Here is a 16848-nt window from a genome sequence, read left to right as displayed (position 1 = left end):
AACCATAAAAGACCCAGAATTGCCAAAGCAATCCTGAAGAAAAAGAACAACGTTGGAGGCATAGCCACCCCAGACTCAGCCAGTACTCCAAAGTCACAGTAATCAAAACAGCATGGTATTGGCACAAAAACAGACATATGGATCAATGGAACAGAATACAGAGCCCAGAAATAAACCCACACACCTCAGTTAATCTTTGACAATTAATCTTTGACAAAGGAGGCAAGAATATATAATGGGAAAGAGACAGGCTCTTCCTCAAGTGGTGTTGGTAAAGCTGGACAGCCTTATATAAACCAGTGAAGTTAGAACACATCCTTTCACCATACACGAAAATAAACTCATAATGTCTTAAAGACTTAAACATAAGACATGACACCATAAAACTTCTAGAAGAGAACACAGGCAAAATATTCTCTGACATAAATCATACCAATGTTTTCTTAGGTCAGTCTCCCAAGACAATAGAAATAAAAATGAAAATAAACAAAGGGGACCGAATCAAACTTACGAGCTTTTGCACAGCAAAGGAAACCATAAACAAAATGAAAAGACAACCTACAGAATGGGAGAAAATATTTGCAAATGATGCGACCAGCAAGGGCTTAATTTCCAAAATATACAAACAGCTCATACAACTCGATGACAATAAAAGCAAACAACCCAATCAAAAAAAGAGGCAGAAGACTTAAAGAGACATTTCTCCAAAGAAGAAATACAGATGGCCAATAGGCACATGAAAAGATGCTCAACGCTGCCAATTACTAAAGAAATGCAAATCAAAACTACCATGAGGTACCACCTCACACCAGTCAGAATGGCCATCATTAAAAAGTCTACAAATAACATATGCTGGAGAGGGTGTGGAGAAAAGGGAACCCTCCTACAACACTGTTGGTGGGAATGTAAGTTGGTGCAGCCACTGTGGAAAACAGTGTGGAGGTTCCTCAGAAAACTAAAAATAGACCTACCATATGATCCAGCAATCCCACTCCTGGGCGTATATCCAGACCAAACTATAATTCAAAAAGACACATTCACCCTGATCTTCACAGCAGCAATATGCACAATAGCCAAGACATGGAAACAACCTAAATGTCCATCAACAGATGAATGGATAAAGACGATGTGGTACATGTATACAATGAAATACTACTCAGCCATAAAAAAAAGAATGAAATAATGCCATTTGCAGCAGCAACATGGATGCAACTAGAGATTATCATACTAAGCAAAGTAAGTCAGAAAGAGAAAGACAAATACCATGATACCACTTATATGTGGAATCTAAAATATGACACAAATGAACCTATCTATGAAACAGAAACAGAATCAGAGACATAGAGAATAGACTGGTGGCTGCCAAGGGGGAAGCAGGTGGGAGAGGGATGAACTGGGAGTTTGGGATTAGCAGATGCAAACTGGTATATATAGATTGGCTAAACAACAAGGTCCTACTATATAGCACAGGGAACTATATTCAATATCCTGTGATAAACCATAATGGAAAAGAATATGAAAAACAATGTATATACATATGTAGAACAGAGTCACTTTGCTGTACAGCAGTAACTAACACAACGCTGTAAACCAAGTATACTTCAATAAAAAATAAGTTAAATTTTTAAAAAGATTAATTCCTTCAGAAGAACAAGTACTACACATTCACAAAAAAAGCACCCTTTGAAAGTTTAAATTTTTGAATTTCTTTGCCACTTCCTTAGTTTTGATCATCTTGGACAATATATTTTTAATACTGACTTTTAAAAAGAATTGTGTTTCAGTGTTTGCTATCCTTAGAGAGACAGAAACAGATAAGTACAACTAAATACTTATTTTTCAAAAGTCTCAAAAGTATAAGGGAAATGAAAGTAATTATATCTTCAAATGATTTTGGGGTATGTTTCTAATTTCATACTTCTGATGCGATTAAGGATTAAAACTGTATTAAGACATTTGAGACATGCCGCACTGGTATTAAATGCATTTAATTTTGTGTAAAGTGGTAGAAATATTTTCTTCAGCAAACATACCTGTAGATATAAAATCACAACCATAAATCTACAAAAAAGCAAGCTACTGAATGAAATCTGATTGGTTATTTCCCTGCAGTATGGATCTGCTAATAATTTAATTTACTACTTGCTAACAGAAGCCAAAATTTAAATATACATACATATATATGTGTGTGTGTATATATATCTCTTCAATTTTAAATCATTCATATATATGAACGAGTATACATACACATATATAACAACTGTTCATATATATATATATATATATATATATATATATATATATAAACAATTTAAATTAAAGAAAGTACAGCTGGTGGCCTATTTTTTCCCCCCGATTTCTAAAGAATACCATATTCTATTCTAGGCAGTGGAATGTCAATCCACCTTAAGGGTTGTTCAATGAGCATATCTGAGAAACCACTGGTTTAGCCAATGATGTACTTATTGAGGGAGGCCCTAGTGCCACTGTCAAGAGCTTATCCACAGGAGAGACAAGAAGGTACTTGTTTGGTTTGTGAAAAGGAGTAGTGAGGAACGGCAGGTAGCTGCAGGCTGATGACACGTGATGTCCATATATATGTAGAACCAACACACCCATAATTGCACCCATTTTCCATACCCAAATCCAAAGCCTTTATATCATTAATCCCAGGCAAAAATGGTAAGATTCATGTGTGTTACTATCTCACGGCTTCAAGATGCCTATAAACTCATATGAGTATGTCTTAGTTTTATCAGTGGAGGACAAACCAGGCTTCTATCATCTATCACCAAGCTCCATTCCATAACAGGCAAACCAGTCCAAGACTTCTCTGAGTGCTGCAGGAGAGTCTATGGAAGGGGCGCTCACTCCACTGTGATGCCTAAAATGCCTTTGCACAGCGCAAACATTCAATACATGCTGAGTGAATGAATGAGTGAACTGGTGTCATAAAACAGGCTTATTTCAGGGAAATTCCATTCAACAGGCTGGCATTCCTTCCTACCCATCTTAACTGTTAAGCTTGCCATCAGACAAAAATTTAATTATAAAACGTTAGAGCTGAGAAAATTTTAGAAACTATCTACTCTCCCGAGGTATACAACTTTAATTTAGTGGTAAAAATCACTAGGAGTGACTTAGGAGTCTATCGGACCTGAGTCCAAATTCCACATCTACCATATTTTCGTGAGCAAATAACTACTTCTGAGGCTCTGTTCCATGTATGCATTATGGGATATCATAATAATACATACATTAATTGTATGACTATCAAGGGATGAAATGACACAATCCATTTGCCATGGTCGGCTAAGTAATTTGCACCAAGTAAGCACTCAAGACATTAGTCAATATTAATAGCGGAGAGATGAAAACAAAACTCTGGGACTGATGCCTACCCTAGTGGCCCCAGTGGTCATAATGACTTTCTTCCATTCAGCCTGCTCTCTTCTCACTACGACTAAGGAAGAGAAGATGAACAAATTAGGAATAACAATTTGAAAATGGTTTTATACTCCCTGAATGAATGGAATTATAATAAAATGATTCATGAGTTCTGCAGAAATATGATGAGACTTTAGATCTTTATGTTAGTTCTCTACAAAACCAATTTATGGCCCTAAGATGTACCTTCCCACCCAGCCCCATCCTTAGCAGGATCAAATATCATTGTAAATGGAAAAGTCAGCAACACATAATCAACAAGCTAAGTTACAAGCCGGTGAAGTCTCGGAGGTTTGATAGAGAAAATTCAGATTTATCGTTATATGTAAAAATAAGACGATACGAAGAACTCTATCTAAAATATATTACCTGGAGATCTATAATCTCTACAACAGTGCTATAAAAAGTAAAGAGCTAGAAATCTATTTAGATGGTTTTCCTTATAAGAAAGCACTTTCTGTATAACTTTTAATGTACTATTGATGAGAACAATTCAACAAAATTCAGATAAATATCTGCAGATGTCCTACAAGAAGAAAAGAACGGAGTTAGATGTGACAGGGGATAACTGGACTTCAGGATGAGTAAGACCCTATACTTGACCTCAATAAATTAACATGAAATACAGTGGATGAGTCACGTACAGAATGTCAGAATCCTAAAAGGCCAAGCTAAGTACCAAAAGGAACATGTGCGGACTCTTAAGAAGGAAATAAAATATTGGTTAGTTGATTACGAAAAGGCAGAAGGGAGTAGGTTCCCTTTGGCTGCTCTTTGAAGAGATCACTTCCTTTTCCCCCTAGTCCTGAGGCTAGGGTGGCATGGGCAATAGAGGAATGTGGGGACTGAGAATCATTTCTACTGTCACCAGAGTGGCTGGAAGCAGATTTTCTTACCAGGATGTAGTAGTATGCTAATATTTAAGGGTTCTTGAGGTCAGAGAGAAGGGTTTGAATACTCCGGCTCCATCTCTTGCTGTGGGTCAAGTTTCTTACCTTTCCAGCACCTCGGCGACTTTATCTGAAAATTGGGGATGATGATAATGTCTCCCACCTGAGTGTGAGAACTATATGCTATAGTGCATACGCAGGGCTAAATTTGGTGCCTGGCAAACAGAAAGTGCTCAGTACGGCAGGCGAGTGTAGTGACAATAAAGGCAAAGATGACGGGGGTAGTGCCGGTGTTGCTTCTGCCCCCAGAACAGGCTCTGACTGGGAGAGAGTTAAAGCACCTCTGGGTTCATGGGGGTTTATATATAAGCAACGGTTGATCAATGTGAGCTGGTTGTCCAAATGATTATGTGCAATCTAAGAAAAAAATGGGCCTCGGATCTGCTCAGCTACTTAATAATATTAGCAGCGGTAGTAGTCAAAGAAGCTAAATTTTATTAAGTGTTTATATGCCAAACAACGTGCTGAACGTTTTAAAAGGATTTACTCACTTATTACAACGAGGCTATACGCTAGGTCCTGACAATGTTATTCGTCTCTTTCAGATGTTGACTGAGCCTCAGACGGGTTACAAAAGCACCTAAGATCCCGTTGTCAGTACATGACGGAAATGAGTTCAAATCCAGCCTGTCTGACTTGTTCTTAATCACTAAGGTATGAAATTAAGCATGTTGCCCTTTGCCTGATTCTCCTTCTGAGGCCTGAATATTTCACTTAGCTCTCTGAGTGCAGAAGAGAGAAAATTCTCTCTCCTTGACCCAACTTGGCATCAATATCCAACTCCCCTTCTCAAAATGGGTTGCTTCAACGAGCAGCAGTGAATGCCGGGTCGTGGACCAGTCACCTTGATGACTAAGAGTCAGACACTAGGGAAAGAAAATGCTCTGTGACAAACCTACCCTTGTACAGAAACAAGACAGAAATGGGGGGACAGGGCAGAAGATAATGGAATAAGGCATAGGAAAAATAGCACCTGGCATCGTGATAGTAATAATAATAATAGTAGTAGTAATAGTAATAATAGTAGACTTTACTATGCTCTAGGCATTGTATTAAGTGCTTGGTGTAAGTGACTTCATTTTAACATTGAAAACAAGTCTATGGGGATGAAATATTATTAACATCATTTTATAGGCAGGAGTATTGAGGTTCAGGTAATCAGGTAAATTGCCCAAGCTCATATGGTTAGCAAGTGGAAAGCAGAGATTTGAACCAGCACCTACACTCCTAACCATTATGCTATAACCATTATGCTGAAGACATGAGAATTCCAATGGTCTTTCCCCATAACCCACTCCTGCGCTCCAGACTTAAATAGTCCAAGATCAAGAGAGAGCAAGCTTGGAGTTGCCACTCTTCAGTGAGTGTCAATCATTTCAAAACAGTGTATTGGCTAACAAGATGCAGTTCCTGTGATAATCTTCTCAACCAGGTATCCAGAAACAGGAAGCAAAGATTCAAGTAACAGTATGTTCCTACTTACGAGGAAGGTGGGACAGCATAGTTGACACTGGGCTTAACTGTTCTGGAAAACGTGGTCCCAGTAGGCATACACGCTGGTACATTTTCCCCACCTACCAAATACAAAAGAAGTATTTCATTTCCATGTTGCTCTTCAAAGTTCCACCTCATTCGGGCCTGTCATTCATCCTCTGGCCTCTTCCTGTCTCCATTTCTGTACAGAAAGGTGCTGAGTCTCTGCTCTCGGATACGAAAAGGGTGTGTTAGGAGAGGGAGCCATGGTACCACAATGTCTTTTTTTTTTTTCATCTTAATTCTATTATGCCAACTCCACTGAACTTAATTAGAGTGAATACAGAATTACACAATTACCCTCTGTTCTATTCTCCAGATGTTATATTTTGATAAAATTTACGACATGCTGCTCTCCCCTTGAACACCAGATGAACACTAGAAATGGATGTGTGTTGACATAAAATCTGTTATAATTACAATTAAAGTATAGCTTACATAATGATAGTGTTAACATAAAATTATAGATGTGTAGAGACAACGTGGTCATGCATTTTTTAGTATAAGTACATGCTTAGACCAATATCTGTTAGCGGAATGAAGATGGAAGAGAATTTTGGTTAAGCCACAAAGGCTGTTTAAGGACTTGCAGATAGCTAAGGGGAACTCAAAGACCAGTAAGATAATATTTCCCCTGCCATGTTTTCGATTGCAAAGTGAAGGGAAGATGTGAAAGTAAGTACCCCTATGGAAATTACAAGACAAGTACATTTTTTTCCTTGAATACCTGGGCAAATGCTTAAATTCTAATGTATATCAGTGATGCAAATTTTCAACTGAGTTTGATAAATCATAAAATAATAATTATACATATATGTATATAAAACTGCATGGAACTAGACAGTTCAGAATTACTTCTAATTAAAGAGGTACCCTATGACAACTAACTTAAACCTTACAAAATATGGTTCCAAGTACCCTATCAGAGTGAAAAGTAGGAGACTGAAAGGTTTATTGTAAATGTTTGTAGTCATGGTGTCTTAACTAAAACTACTGTGTCACAAATACTATTAAAATAATTGTGACATTTTCTTCACTTTTACTGCAAACAACAAAACAAACTATAGGTATTTTTTCATTTCAGGTAATTATTTTAGCTAACAGTTATTAAATGTTTTGAGAAGACAGAGTGCTAATTGCATTACTTCATTTTATCTTTAAAATAGCGCTTCCATGTAATTATTCTTAATATCTCCATTGTATTAAAGTGTATCTCTAGTTTAGACCTTTCTTCAGAACTGCAGACTTGTGTATCCAACTGTGTACTCAGCATCTCTACTTGGACGTCACGAAAACGTCTCAAATCTTATACCTCCAAAACTGGTCTTTAATCCCCCAAACATGCTCTACCCCAAACTTTTTCCATCTTAGGGGACAGTAATCACACCTTTCCAGTTCCCCAGGCCCTAAATCTCGAATTCACCCTTGACCCCCTCTTCCTTTCCATTCTTGCACTCAATCTACCACGAAATGCTGTCACAACCTTCCCAATGTGCCACTTCTGAGAATTACCAGCCGCTAGCAGCCTGGTGCAGGCCACCAACATAGACCTCGAGGATCCTGTAGTCGCCTCCCGAGATTCTCCCTGACTCCACTCTCTCCCCACATCCTCAAGGCCACAGATAGAGTTATGCTTTTCAAACAAGAGACAGTTCATGCCACACCTCGGCTAAAATCCTGCCCCTGGCTGCCTACATTTAGAGTAAAAGACACAATGCATGTGATGGCCTCCCAGGACTTACCCAATCCATCCCATCACATATCCGACCTCCAGCCGTCCTGCTGTCTCTTCCTCCCCACTGACTAAGTCAGCCAGGGTGGCCTCCTTGATATTCCTCCAAGCTGCCCGGCATATTTCTGCCTTAGAGTTTTGGGACTGGTTATTCTTGCTCCCAGGGAGTGGTCTCCCCATCATACATTCTGACAACTCCCTCACTTCAAGTCTTTGCTCAAATGTCAACTTACAAAATCCACCCTGACTACCCTATTTAAAATCAGAACCTACCTGTACACTCCTCCAGCACTCCCAACCCAAGCCTCTTCAGTGAGCTTCACATCCTTTTCCTTATCCCGTGGCGCCCATCAACTTGTGACAAAGCATAGAATTTATTTATAACATCCGTTTCCACACGAGAGTGTAAGGAGGGAGAAAGCATGCAAGAAGGAGCACGCAGGCAAAGGCTCTTGTCTAATTTATTCAGTGATACGTCCAAGCGTAGAGAACAGGAAGATCCTTGATAAATAGTCCTGAAAAAGATACAGATGAGGAAACTAGTAGTAAAGCTCAGAAAGTTTAGGTAACTTCCTCAAGGTTCTAGAGCTAGAAGAGGGTCACAGTAGAATTCACACTTGGGGGTATCTAACTTCAAATCTCTTAGCCTCTCTGCTATCCTTTTTTTCTTCTTTGCGGTACGTGGGCCTCTCACTGTTGCAGCCTCTCCCGTTGCGGAGCACAGGCTCCGGACGCGCAGGCTCAGCAGCCATGGCTCACAGGCCCAGCCGCTCCGCAGCATGTGGGATCTTCCCGGATCGGGTCACGAACTCTCAACAACTGCGCCACCAGGGAAGCCCCTCTCTGCTATCTTAAGTCCATGCAATTCAGGATTTGTTTTAATCAGTGCCATGGAAATTCTCACTCCACTGAACAGGATCACTAACGTGTTCTCTGTCTAGATTTATATATATATTTTCCATTTAAACAAAGGAAACAGAAGAGGGGAATTCATCATGGGTTACTGCGGTAGTTTTACAGCAATTTTAGCAATAATGACATATAAGTAATAGTGATATTTAATGATAGCATAATAATAATAAAATAATAGCTCTTAAATGTATCGAAGACGAATCGCATGCTAAACTCGGTGCTAAAATATTTCCATGTATATTTTGTGCAAAATCCTTATGAATATTCTATCAGATGAGCTTTATGTGTAACTCCACCAGGCATACTTCTCTTATTCCGCTTTCAAAGATAAGGAAATTGATGAGAAGTGTGGTAACCGTTTGATCAAGGTGAGACTGGTAATAAGTTGTGAGTATGAATTTAAATTCAGGTCTAACTCCAGAATTTGATTCTCAATCCATACATGAAAATTCTGATAATTCCTTTGATAAGGGTATGGTCTATGTTCTCTCCTGGAAAACATCCCCCATTATGTCTGCCTGTGCTCATACCTTCAGAACACAGTCAAGTTTGAAACATGATAAAAATGTTTAAATAGTGTGCTTTAATAAATGGAAATATCTTCATCTAAACAATAACACAAAAAGGCAGGCTGAGCCCTTTGAAGTGGCTTCGTTGCTATCTTCCATCCAGAACAAGAGAAGGAATCAACAGCTGCAGAGTAAAGAAAGCATGAAACCTAGAGATGGAGGATTCTGTAAATGACCAATTACAAGACTATTCAGCCACACTTTCATAGCAAGAGGCAAAATATTCCATTAAACTGAAAATTCTTCTACCCCTCACTCCAAGGCCCACACAAACATTAATGTTGCATTTATTAGGATGTACTTCCTGAGCTCTATCAACTTGACTTTCAGCAACTGTATTAATACAGTCCTTTCGCTTTGCACATGTATCTGAATGATGGATTCCATTACGGGAGTTTTGTAGAAAGAGTGGAGTGAATGAAGTAAAGTTTGGGAAGAGCCATCATAATCCATAATGATGGGCACTGAATCAGGACAAGAAGAAACCTCTCTTCTCATTTATTTGAATGAAGATTCTACTATATGTTTATTGCCTCTGTACAGGGCCATCTGTTGAATAGTGGAAAACAAGCATCTTTCATTTGGAGGTAGGATTTGTGTGCTCAAGTTTCTATGGGCCTGCAGAATTAATCTTGTTTTAGAAATGAAATAAAATGTAATTTCTTACTGTAAGTAGATGTGGTTAAGCAACTGGCAACTTTGATGTCTTTAAATCACTGCAGTTTCAGGGTAGGCAAATCTATAATTATTTCAAGCACTTCTTTATTGGTGCAACAATTGAGCAGTGTACATAGTGGTCAACAACCTGGGCATTGTCAGACGACTCTAAGTTTGAATCTAGACTTTGCCACTCACCAGCTATGTGACTTTCAGCTATGAGAAGCACTTTCTTCAGCTTTACAGTGTGGATTATTACATGCCCTTTGCAGAACTACTGTAAGAACTAAATGTATATGGGCACAGTGGCTCACAGTAAGGGCTCAAATTAGTACTGTGGTCACTACTAGTAGTATTGAAAAGAAATTAGAACTTCTATTCTCATAAAGTGGGATATGTGTCCCTTTATCATTGTAATTTCATACCATTTTACTTTTGACCTTATAATTTAATAGCTTGATCCAAGAAACATTTAGCAGTAAATATAATTGAAAGAAGATTACCTGTCAAACATGAAATACTGTAGCATCAAGTGTGCTGGCACAATACTCTTCTCCGATAATTAACCTGTAAAAATATGTTATTGCCTTCTTTTTAATTAAGCACATTGAACATACATATTTACTGTGCCAATTGGCGAAAGGTCCATTAATTAATCAGTCTAACTATATGTTGCATAAACGTCTTCTAAACATAATCGTATATGTATTTTATTTGTTGGGAAAATGTGTTTGGGATTGTTCTTTTCTGCCTATTTAAAGTAAAAGAGGGTGAGAAGTAGAGTTAGGCTTAATGTACTTTGTACTCCATTATGCCATGAAAATGCTTCTGTGCCCTGGAGACAACAACAAAAGATTTGCTTTAATGACAAGAATCAAGTATGTTCTAAAGCTTCCAGGTAGGAGGCGTATAGGTTGCAGTTTATATCAGAAGTCTTTGCTCTCTCTCTCAACTGCGTCTAGATGGGAAAGATGTGGTCACAAATGCTTCAAGGTGATATAGTAAATGTTGGAAAAGAGGGGGGTAGGAGGCAGAGTTTTGAATATCTCAAACCTGAGCTAGAAGGATTTTATTTAAAGAAAATAGCGGATATTATTTTTCACTTAAGGAATGCCACTCAGCAAACCTGACATTAATGTAGGAAATTAGCTCTTTTAGCTATGATGCTTTCAAATGCACATGGCTGAAAACAAATTCAAAATAGTCAAAGGAAATTTAAAAACAAAAACCAAACAACAACAACCACCTCAACAAACAAGTACTAGAAATTCAGGGATGCAGCCATATTCAGATACAGTTGGATCTGGAAGTTCCAGAGTATCAGCAGGGTTCCAGCTCTCTCTCCATCGCTCAGCCCTGCTTACCTCTGCAAGACTTTATTTTACAGAAAGTCTCTTCTTGTGCTGGATGGTAACTGGGAGTCCCAGAGTCGTATCTCCCCAGCTTAGAAATTCCAGAGAGAAAAGACAATTCTTCCATTTTTCTCTGAGAGAAAAGTCCTGGGGAGGAGTCTGACAGACTTAGCCGAGGTCAGATGCCTACCCATGAGCCAATCACCTGCTTTACTGGAGTTCAGTCCCTGGAGACTCATCCCCGGGGGCGGGGGGGGGGGGGGGGGGGCCGTGAGGAGGCAGGATGGCATTATCTGGCAGTTCTCCAAGAAAAGCCTGCTGTTTTTGTTAAGATGAAAGGGGAGAGGACATGGATAATGAAACCTGTATCTGCTTCTGTAAAATCCACCGAATCTTACTCCCTGCCCTGTGTCGATGACCATGCAGTAAGCTGACCCAGGAGGTCATTTTTCCCACAACAGCCTTCATATATATGACTAAGGAACACACTGGTAAAAGAATATGGGAGAAAGTCTGAGTATGACAAGTCAGCTAGACAGATATTAACTAAAAAAGCTGTGTGAAAATACCCTTAAAAAGTTGCCCCCAACTCACTCAAAGTCCAAAGTTGGAGCTGGAAATACAATGTCACGGAGTTTGGATAAGAACAGGTTTTCTCCAAGCTGAACTATGACACAGAGATTAGAGACTTCTAGAAACTATACTTTTGCAAAGAAAAAACATCACATGAGAAAAATGAGGCCTAGAAAACTTACATGACTTAAGGTAACATAGCTAATTAATGGCAGGACTGAGACTAGAATATACTTTGTGTAATTGGCTATGGTCTTTTTTGTTTGTTTTTGTTATCACTTCAAAACGAGACAAACTTAAAGAAAGGAAACACAACCAAGGCTCAGTGGTTGGAAAAGAGATGGATGTGAACGCCCACTTGTTTCTTACGTATAAAGTTACCCCTCGCAGCGTTGTGGAGGAGAAAACGCTGGCTCTTCCCAACGTTGGTTACATACACAAAGATTCCAAAGACAAGACAAGTGCTTTGCAAACAAAGTAACTAGAACCAGCTCAGGCTTCCCCGCGCCGGGTCCTACGTTCCACGGTCAGAACCACCAACTGTATCCCCCCGGGTAACAAAGTGATTCAGAAAACCTAGCGTCGTCAGAGAAGGGAGAAAACTTAGCCGGGAAGAGAGTCAGGAGGAAACTTGCTCAGCTTCTTGCTGGGGTCTGAAACGATCCCAACAGAGTCCTTAAACCCCTCAGGTTTCCCCAATCAAGCACCCTCGCCTCCAACCTGGGCCACCCCAGAGCTGACTATCAGAGGAAAGAAGTCTGCGGACGCACGGAGAGCTGACCACCCCACGAGAAGGACCTACGCGCGGCCGCGCCCACTCACCCGCCGCTCCCCGGGAGACTGGAGACCAGCCCGGGGTCCAAGTCCTGGGCGTGGCAGACTCGTCCCTCTCCGGGCCCAGCTCCAGCTCACCTCGGCGCGGCCCGCCTGGGCGCCGCCATCTTGACCAGAAAGGGGGCCTCGCGCCGGAGGCCCCTGAGCGGGCGCCCTGAGCGGAGCCGGAGCGCCGGGGAGCCCCAGGTCGGGGCCCTACGTCCCCCGCGCGCTCGCGCCCCGTCCACGAGCGACGAGAGTCCCGCACGCAGCGCCCTACCCAGGCTTCCGCGGAACCGACGCCCCGCGCAGCCCGCACCACGGCTCAGGCAGCGCCGAGGGCGGCCCGGGCGGAAGAGCGGGCGCGGGGCACGCGCTCGGTAACCTGGCAACGCGGAGCAACCCGGCGTCTCCGGCGAACCCCAGCCCTGCACCACGAGGAAGCACGGACCCCCGCACCCGCCGCGCAGCCCGCGCCGCCCCTCGGTCGTTCCGCCCGCCGCTGCCCGCTGGCTACGGTCTTTTCAATCCATGATACAACGTCTATATGTAACAAATCTGTTAAACCCTAAATGTTTATGATATTCAAGTAATCCATTATCTGAATTATTCTTGAAGATAAAACATCCGAAGACTTCTTAATTGTATGGGTATACATACATAAAATACACGTGGAGGTAACTTCAAATATAGTATGTGCCTGTCTCTAATTCCTTCCCTCTCCGCTCTTTTAAAAAATGCCCCTTTAAAAATTGCCCACTCACCATCTGTTAGGTAAATTTGCTGAAACACAGTAAATGAAATGTAAATGACAGAAAACGTAAATGTAAATGTAAAATGTAAAAGTAATTTACATTTACATTTACATTACAAAATGTACATTACATTTACATTACAAAATGTAACACCACATCATCCTAGGTGCCCAGTTCTATCCAATTACATAAGATGGAGAAAGAGAGAGAGAGAAACAGAGGGAGGAGAAAGAGAAAGAAGAAAGGAAGAAAACCAAGTACTTATGTATAAAGTGTTGCTCCCAAAGTTTGAGATTATACTCAAGCATCAGTGAACAGAAGGAAAGCACTTACAAATTTACAAATGTATTTCATTTATGGTATGAGGGACACAGGTTTAGATGAGGGACACAGGTTTAGATGAGGGACACAGGTTTAGATGCTCCCACAAGGGTCAAACTGACCACTTTTTTCTATCTAGTTGCTCTTGAGAGAACAAAACAATTGAAACAGATGCCATTCGATTCCAAGTCTATAGCTTAGACCATGTCACTGCACATGAAATATTGTTCATTCAGAGTCAGCACATAGCAAGAGTAATTTATACTCTCAGAGTGTTTGCTCTCAAGTCAATAGCAGAGAAGCCTTGACTAAAAACGTTCCCATTAATTTCCATTGTAATATATCTTACTTACAGCCCATGAAACAGTGGTCAGGGGAGATTTATTCTTTGGACACCACGTTATATAATCTCTCCACTTTAAGCCATCCCCCACTCGGCGATTATTTTTTAAATATGTTACTCGTAGTCAATATTAATTTACATTTAATCTTTCTTAGCATTAGGAGAGTATTATTTTGTACAGGCTCAGAAACAAATCTCCCGAAATTCCTCCCTGATGCTCCCTTCAGGCTGAAAATGCATTGCAGGGTGGCTGCAGTGACTTAATTCTAGTTGGCACAGCCCTGGCCACACACTAATTTCATTAGCCTCAAACTCCTGGATTTGAAAGATCCACTGAATATGATTCCTGTCCTCTGACATGTCACTTACTAACCAATTCAGTGTGCATACAGAGGAGAGAAAGGACTTGCTCAGCTCTGGCCCACCGGCAGGCAGATGAGAATGCCCAGTCAGAGACACTGTTTACATCTGAGTGGTCATTCTTGCCCGGGTCCTCATTTTCAGGAAGGAACTTCAATCCAGGCTTTGCTGGCAGCTGCAGCATTTGTTACATCCATTACTATCTCCTTGTTCCTTCTTGCCCCCCAGTGCTTAGCATCCCCCATTTCAGTCACTAAGTCTTCCTTCCCCCAGCCTAGAAGCTTACCTCACCATAAATTTTTATCTCAAATGATAGGTTTGGCACATTCCCCACAGCAACCCACAGGGACTGGGGAAAAGAAAACTCAGATCTCTGGAGAGCTAAGAATTCAACCATTTAGAGGAGTTTCTTTTATACAGGACAGTCTTCATTGAGCTGAACCCTGCAATCCCAGAGAAGATTCACCTACCCGTTCTTTTCTTCTTTCCCTAAAGTGACTGTGTCTTTGAACAGTGGGTCTGTGTTCCACTATTCTCTCTATTCATTTTGCAGGTTTACAGAGGCTGGGAAACTGGGGACTGGACTTACATGCCAGGAGCTTCTAAGATCACACGCAAAAATAAGGCTACGGGAAGAGATTGTTGGAATCTATCTCTGTATATTTGAACGTGGGCAGTGGTTAACCAGGATGCTCACACCAAGCTTATATCCAGCTTGCAGCACAAGCTACAAGTTGGTGCATCCCTCCTACTACCAGCCTCTTCTCAATAAATGCAGGTGAAAACTGGGGGCTCTTTTCCCTCAGCTGTTCAATCCAACATGAATAGCTGCAATTTGCAAATTAAAGGAAAATGACAGTGTTTTCTCTGAATGGTTTTGGTCCCAACCCACACTGCTAATGTTGGCATTCAGTTCCTTTCCTTCCCAGCCCAGGGAACGGGGGAACTAAGCGTAAGGCAAGCGTTCTCTTTTCTTGCAAGTGCCTCAGATCCACACACCAGAGAAGGAATCTGCTCCCCCTGGAATCTTTTTCAGCAAACACAAGCCTTCAGCCTAGTCGGCAAGCTCTCTCTTGACTCTATAAGATTTCACTCTTTTTTCGACAGGCAGGTCCCTCTGCAGTACTGCCCAAGCTCCAAGTGAAGGCACCAAAAGAATTTTTAAAATGTCAAAGAGCAAATGCGCCTTCAACCCCCAGAGCTCCAGTAAAAATACTGTGAGTTGCCCCTGTGGTTCTCAGGTGACCTCTGGCCTCATCCTCCCTGCAGCGCTGCCTCCTCAGGTTCTCTAGTTTAAGCTCAGAGGTAAAGGAAGTGCTTCTGGGTTTTGCTTACAACAACCCAGGCTCTTCCTGAAAGCATTACCTCAAAGTGAAGGCTGCCCAGAAGCACTTTTGGCCTTGCAAACATCTAGAGATCTCCATGGTGGCATACTCAAGAGGTGCTAGAGATGCTCAGAGGCTCAGAGGGGCCATACCAGGCTGCAGCTTTAGACAGTCACCCCTCCTTCTGGCACAAACGCAAACTTCATACTCCTGGGTGCTGATGTAGTGACAGCTTGAATCACAAGGAGTCCCCTCCAGAAACCCAACATGCTTCAGGAAAGGCACTTGAGAGGGAGCCAACTTTTTAGCTACGGGGAGTATAAGGGTCAGCCAGAACATCTGGAGAAGGGACTAACTGAGCTCGGGTCCTACCAGGCAGGGAGAGAGCTGTGCATTAGGAAAGGATCACTTCAAGACAGAGATGAACAAAAAACTTGGATACAGGGGTAGAGAAGGAAAAGAGAGGCAGAAATTGAGAAGGAGAACATAAAAACAGAGAGACAAAAAAAAAAAAAGCAGGGAGAAGAGACACAAGGAGAGAGACACACAGGAAGAAAGACAGAGAAACAAGAGAATCCATAGTCACGCAGACCCTGAAACTTAATTTCTTCATCCAGAAGCCATCCATCTATACCCAGGGCGGCACAGGAGCCGTGGGGCCGAGGCTGCGGGAGCAGGCGGTGAGAGAGCACTGCAGCACCGCCCACGGCTCAGCTGGCCCGATCCGCCGTCCTCGCATCTTCCGCCGTTGCCCACCTGCACCCGGAGCTAGAGGACCGCCCGGCCTTGCTCAGCGCACCCTACTGCCTCCCTCCAGGCGCCTTCTTGTCTGGCTCTGAGAATCGTCCTCAAAACCCAGCACTGGGGTTGGGGGCTGCGTTAGGGAGGTCGTGGGAAAGGATGGGCACAGGGTGGGTGCAGAGAAAGCGATTGTGTTTCGCAGTTAGCATGAGCTCACCTCCGGGCTCTGAGCTGGCAGGAGTAGAAAGCTGATCGCCCGGCTCCTGCCAGTGGCCGGATCGCAAAGGCAGTTTAGACGGTGCAAACAACTGCCCAGAGCAAATCACCTGGGGGCACGTCTGCCGGTGGCTTCTCCCCGCTTGAGGACAGTCCCCACGCCTTCCGCCCCATGCCCTCGCAGAGACAGGTTACAGGTCGGGAAATCCAACCCGAGCGAAATGGGCAATTCACGTCCAAATGTAGGTG

At 42.0% G+C, this 16848-nt stretch overlaps 1 protein-coding gene across 1 annotated transcript in view; it reads right to left on the bottom strand.

Moving 5' to 3' along the window:
* Positions 1 to 16381, bottom strand: part of LOC307195801 (uncharacterized protein) — a gene marked incomplete at its 5' end in the record, with an annotated part of 31430 nt that extends 15049 nt beyond the window's left edge. The window contains 4 exons of the mRNA XM_079940282.1: positions 5881 to 5971; positions 12548 to 12862; positions 12998 to 13106; positions 16277 to 16381. Of these exons, the coding sequence (XP_079796408.1) occupies positions 5881 to 5971; positions 12548 to 12862; positions 12998 to 13106; positions 16277 to 16381 (620 nt within the window). The remainder of the gene's footprint in view (positions 1 to 5880; positions 5972 to 12547; positions 12863 to 12997; positions 13107 to 16276) is intronic.
* Between the last annotated feature and the right edge of the window lie 467 nt (positions 16382 to 16848).

This window comes from Stenella coeruleoalba (assembly GCF_951394435.1).
Source record: "Stenella coeruleoalba genome assembly, chromosome: 13".
Taxonomy (NCBI): Eukaryota; Metazoa; Chordata; class Mammalia; order Artiodactyla; family Delphinidae; genus Stenella; species Stenella coeruleoalba.
This window is presented reverse-complemented; position numbering and strand designations above follow the sequence as displayed.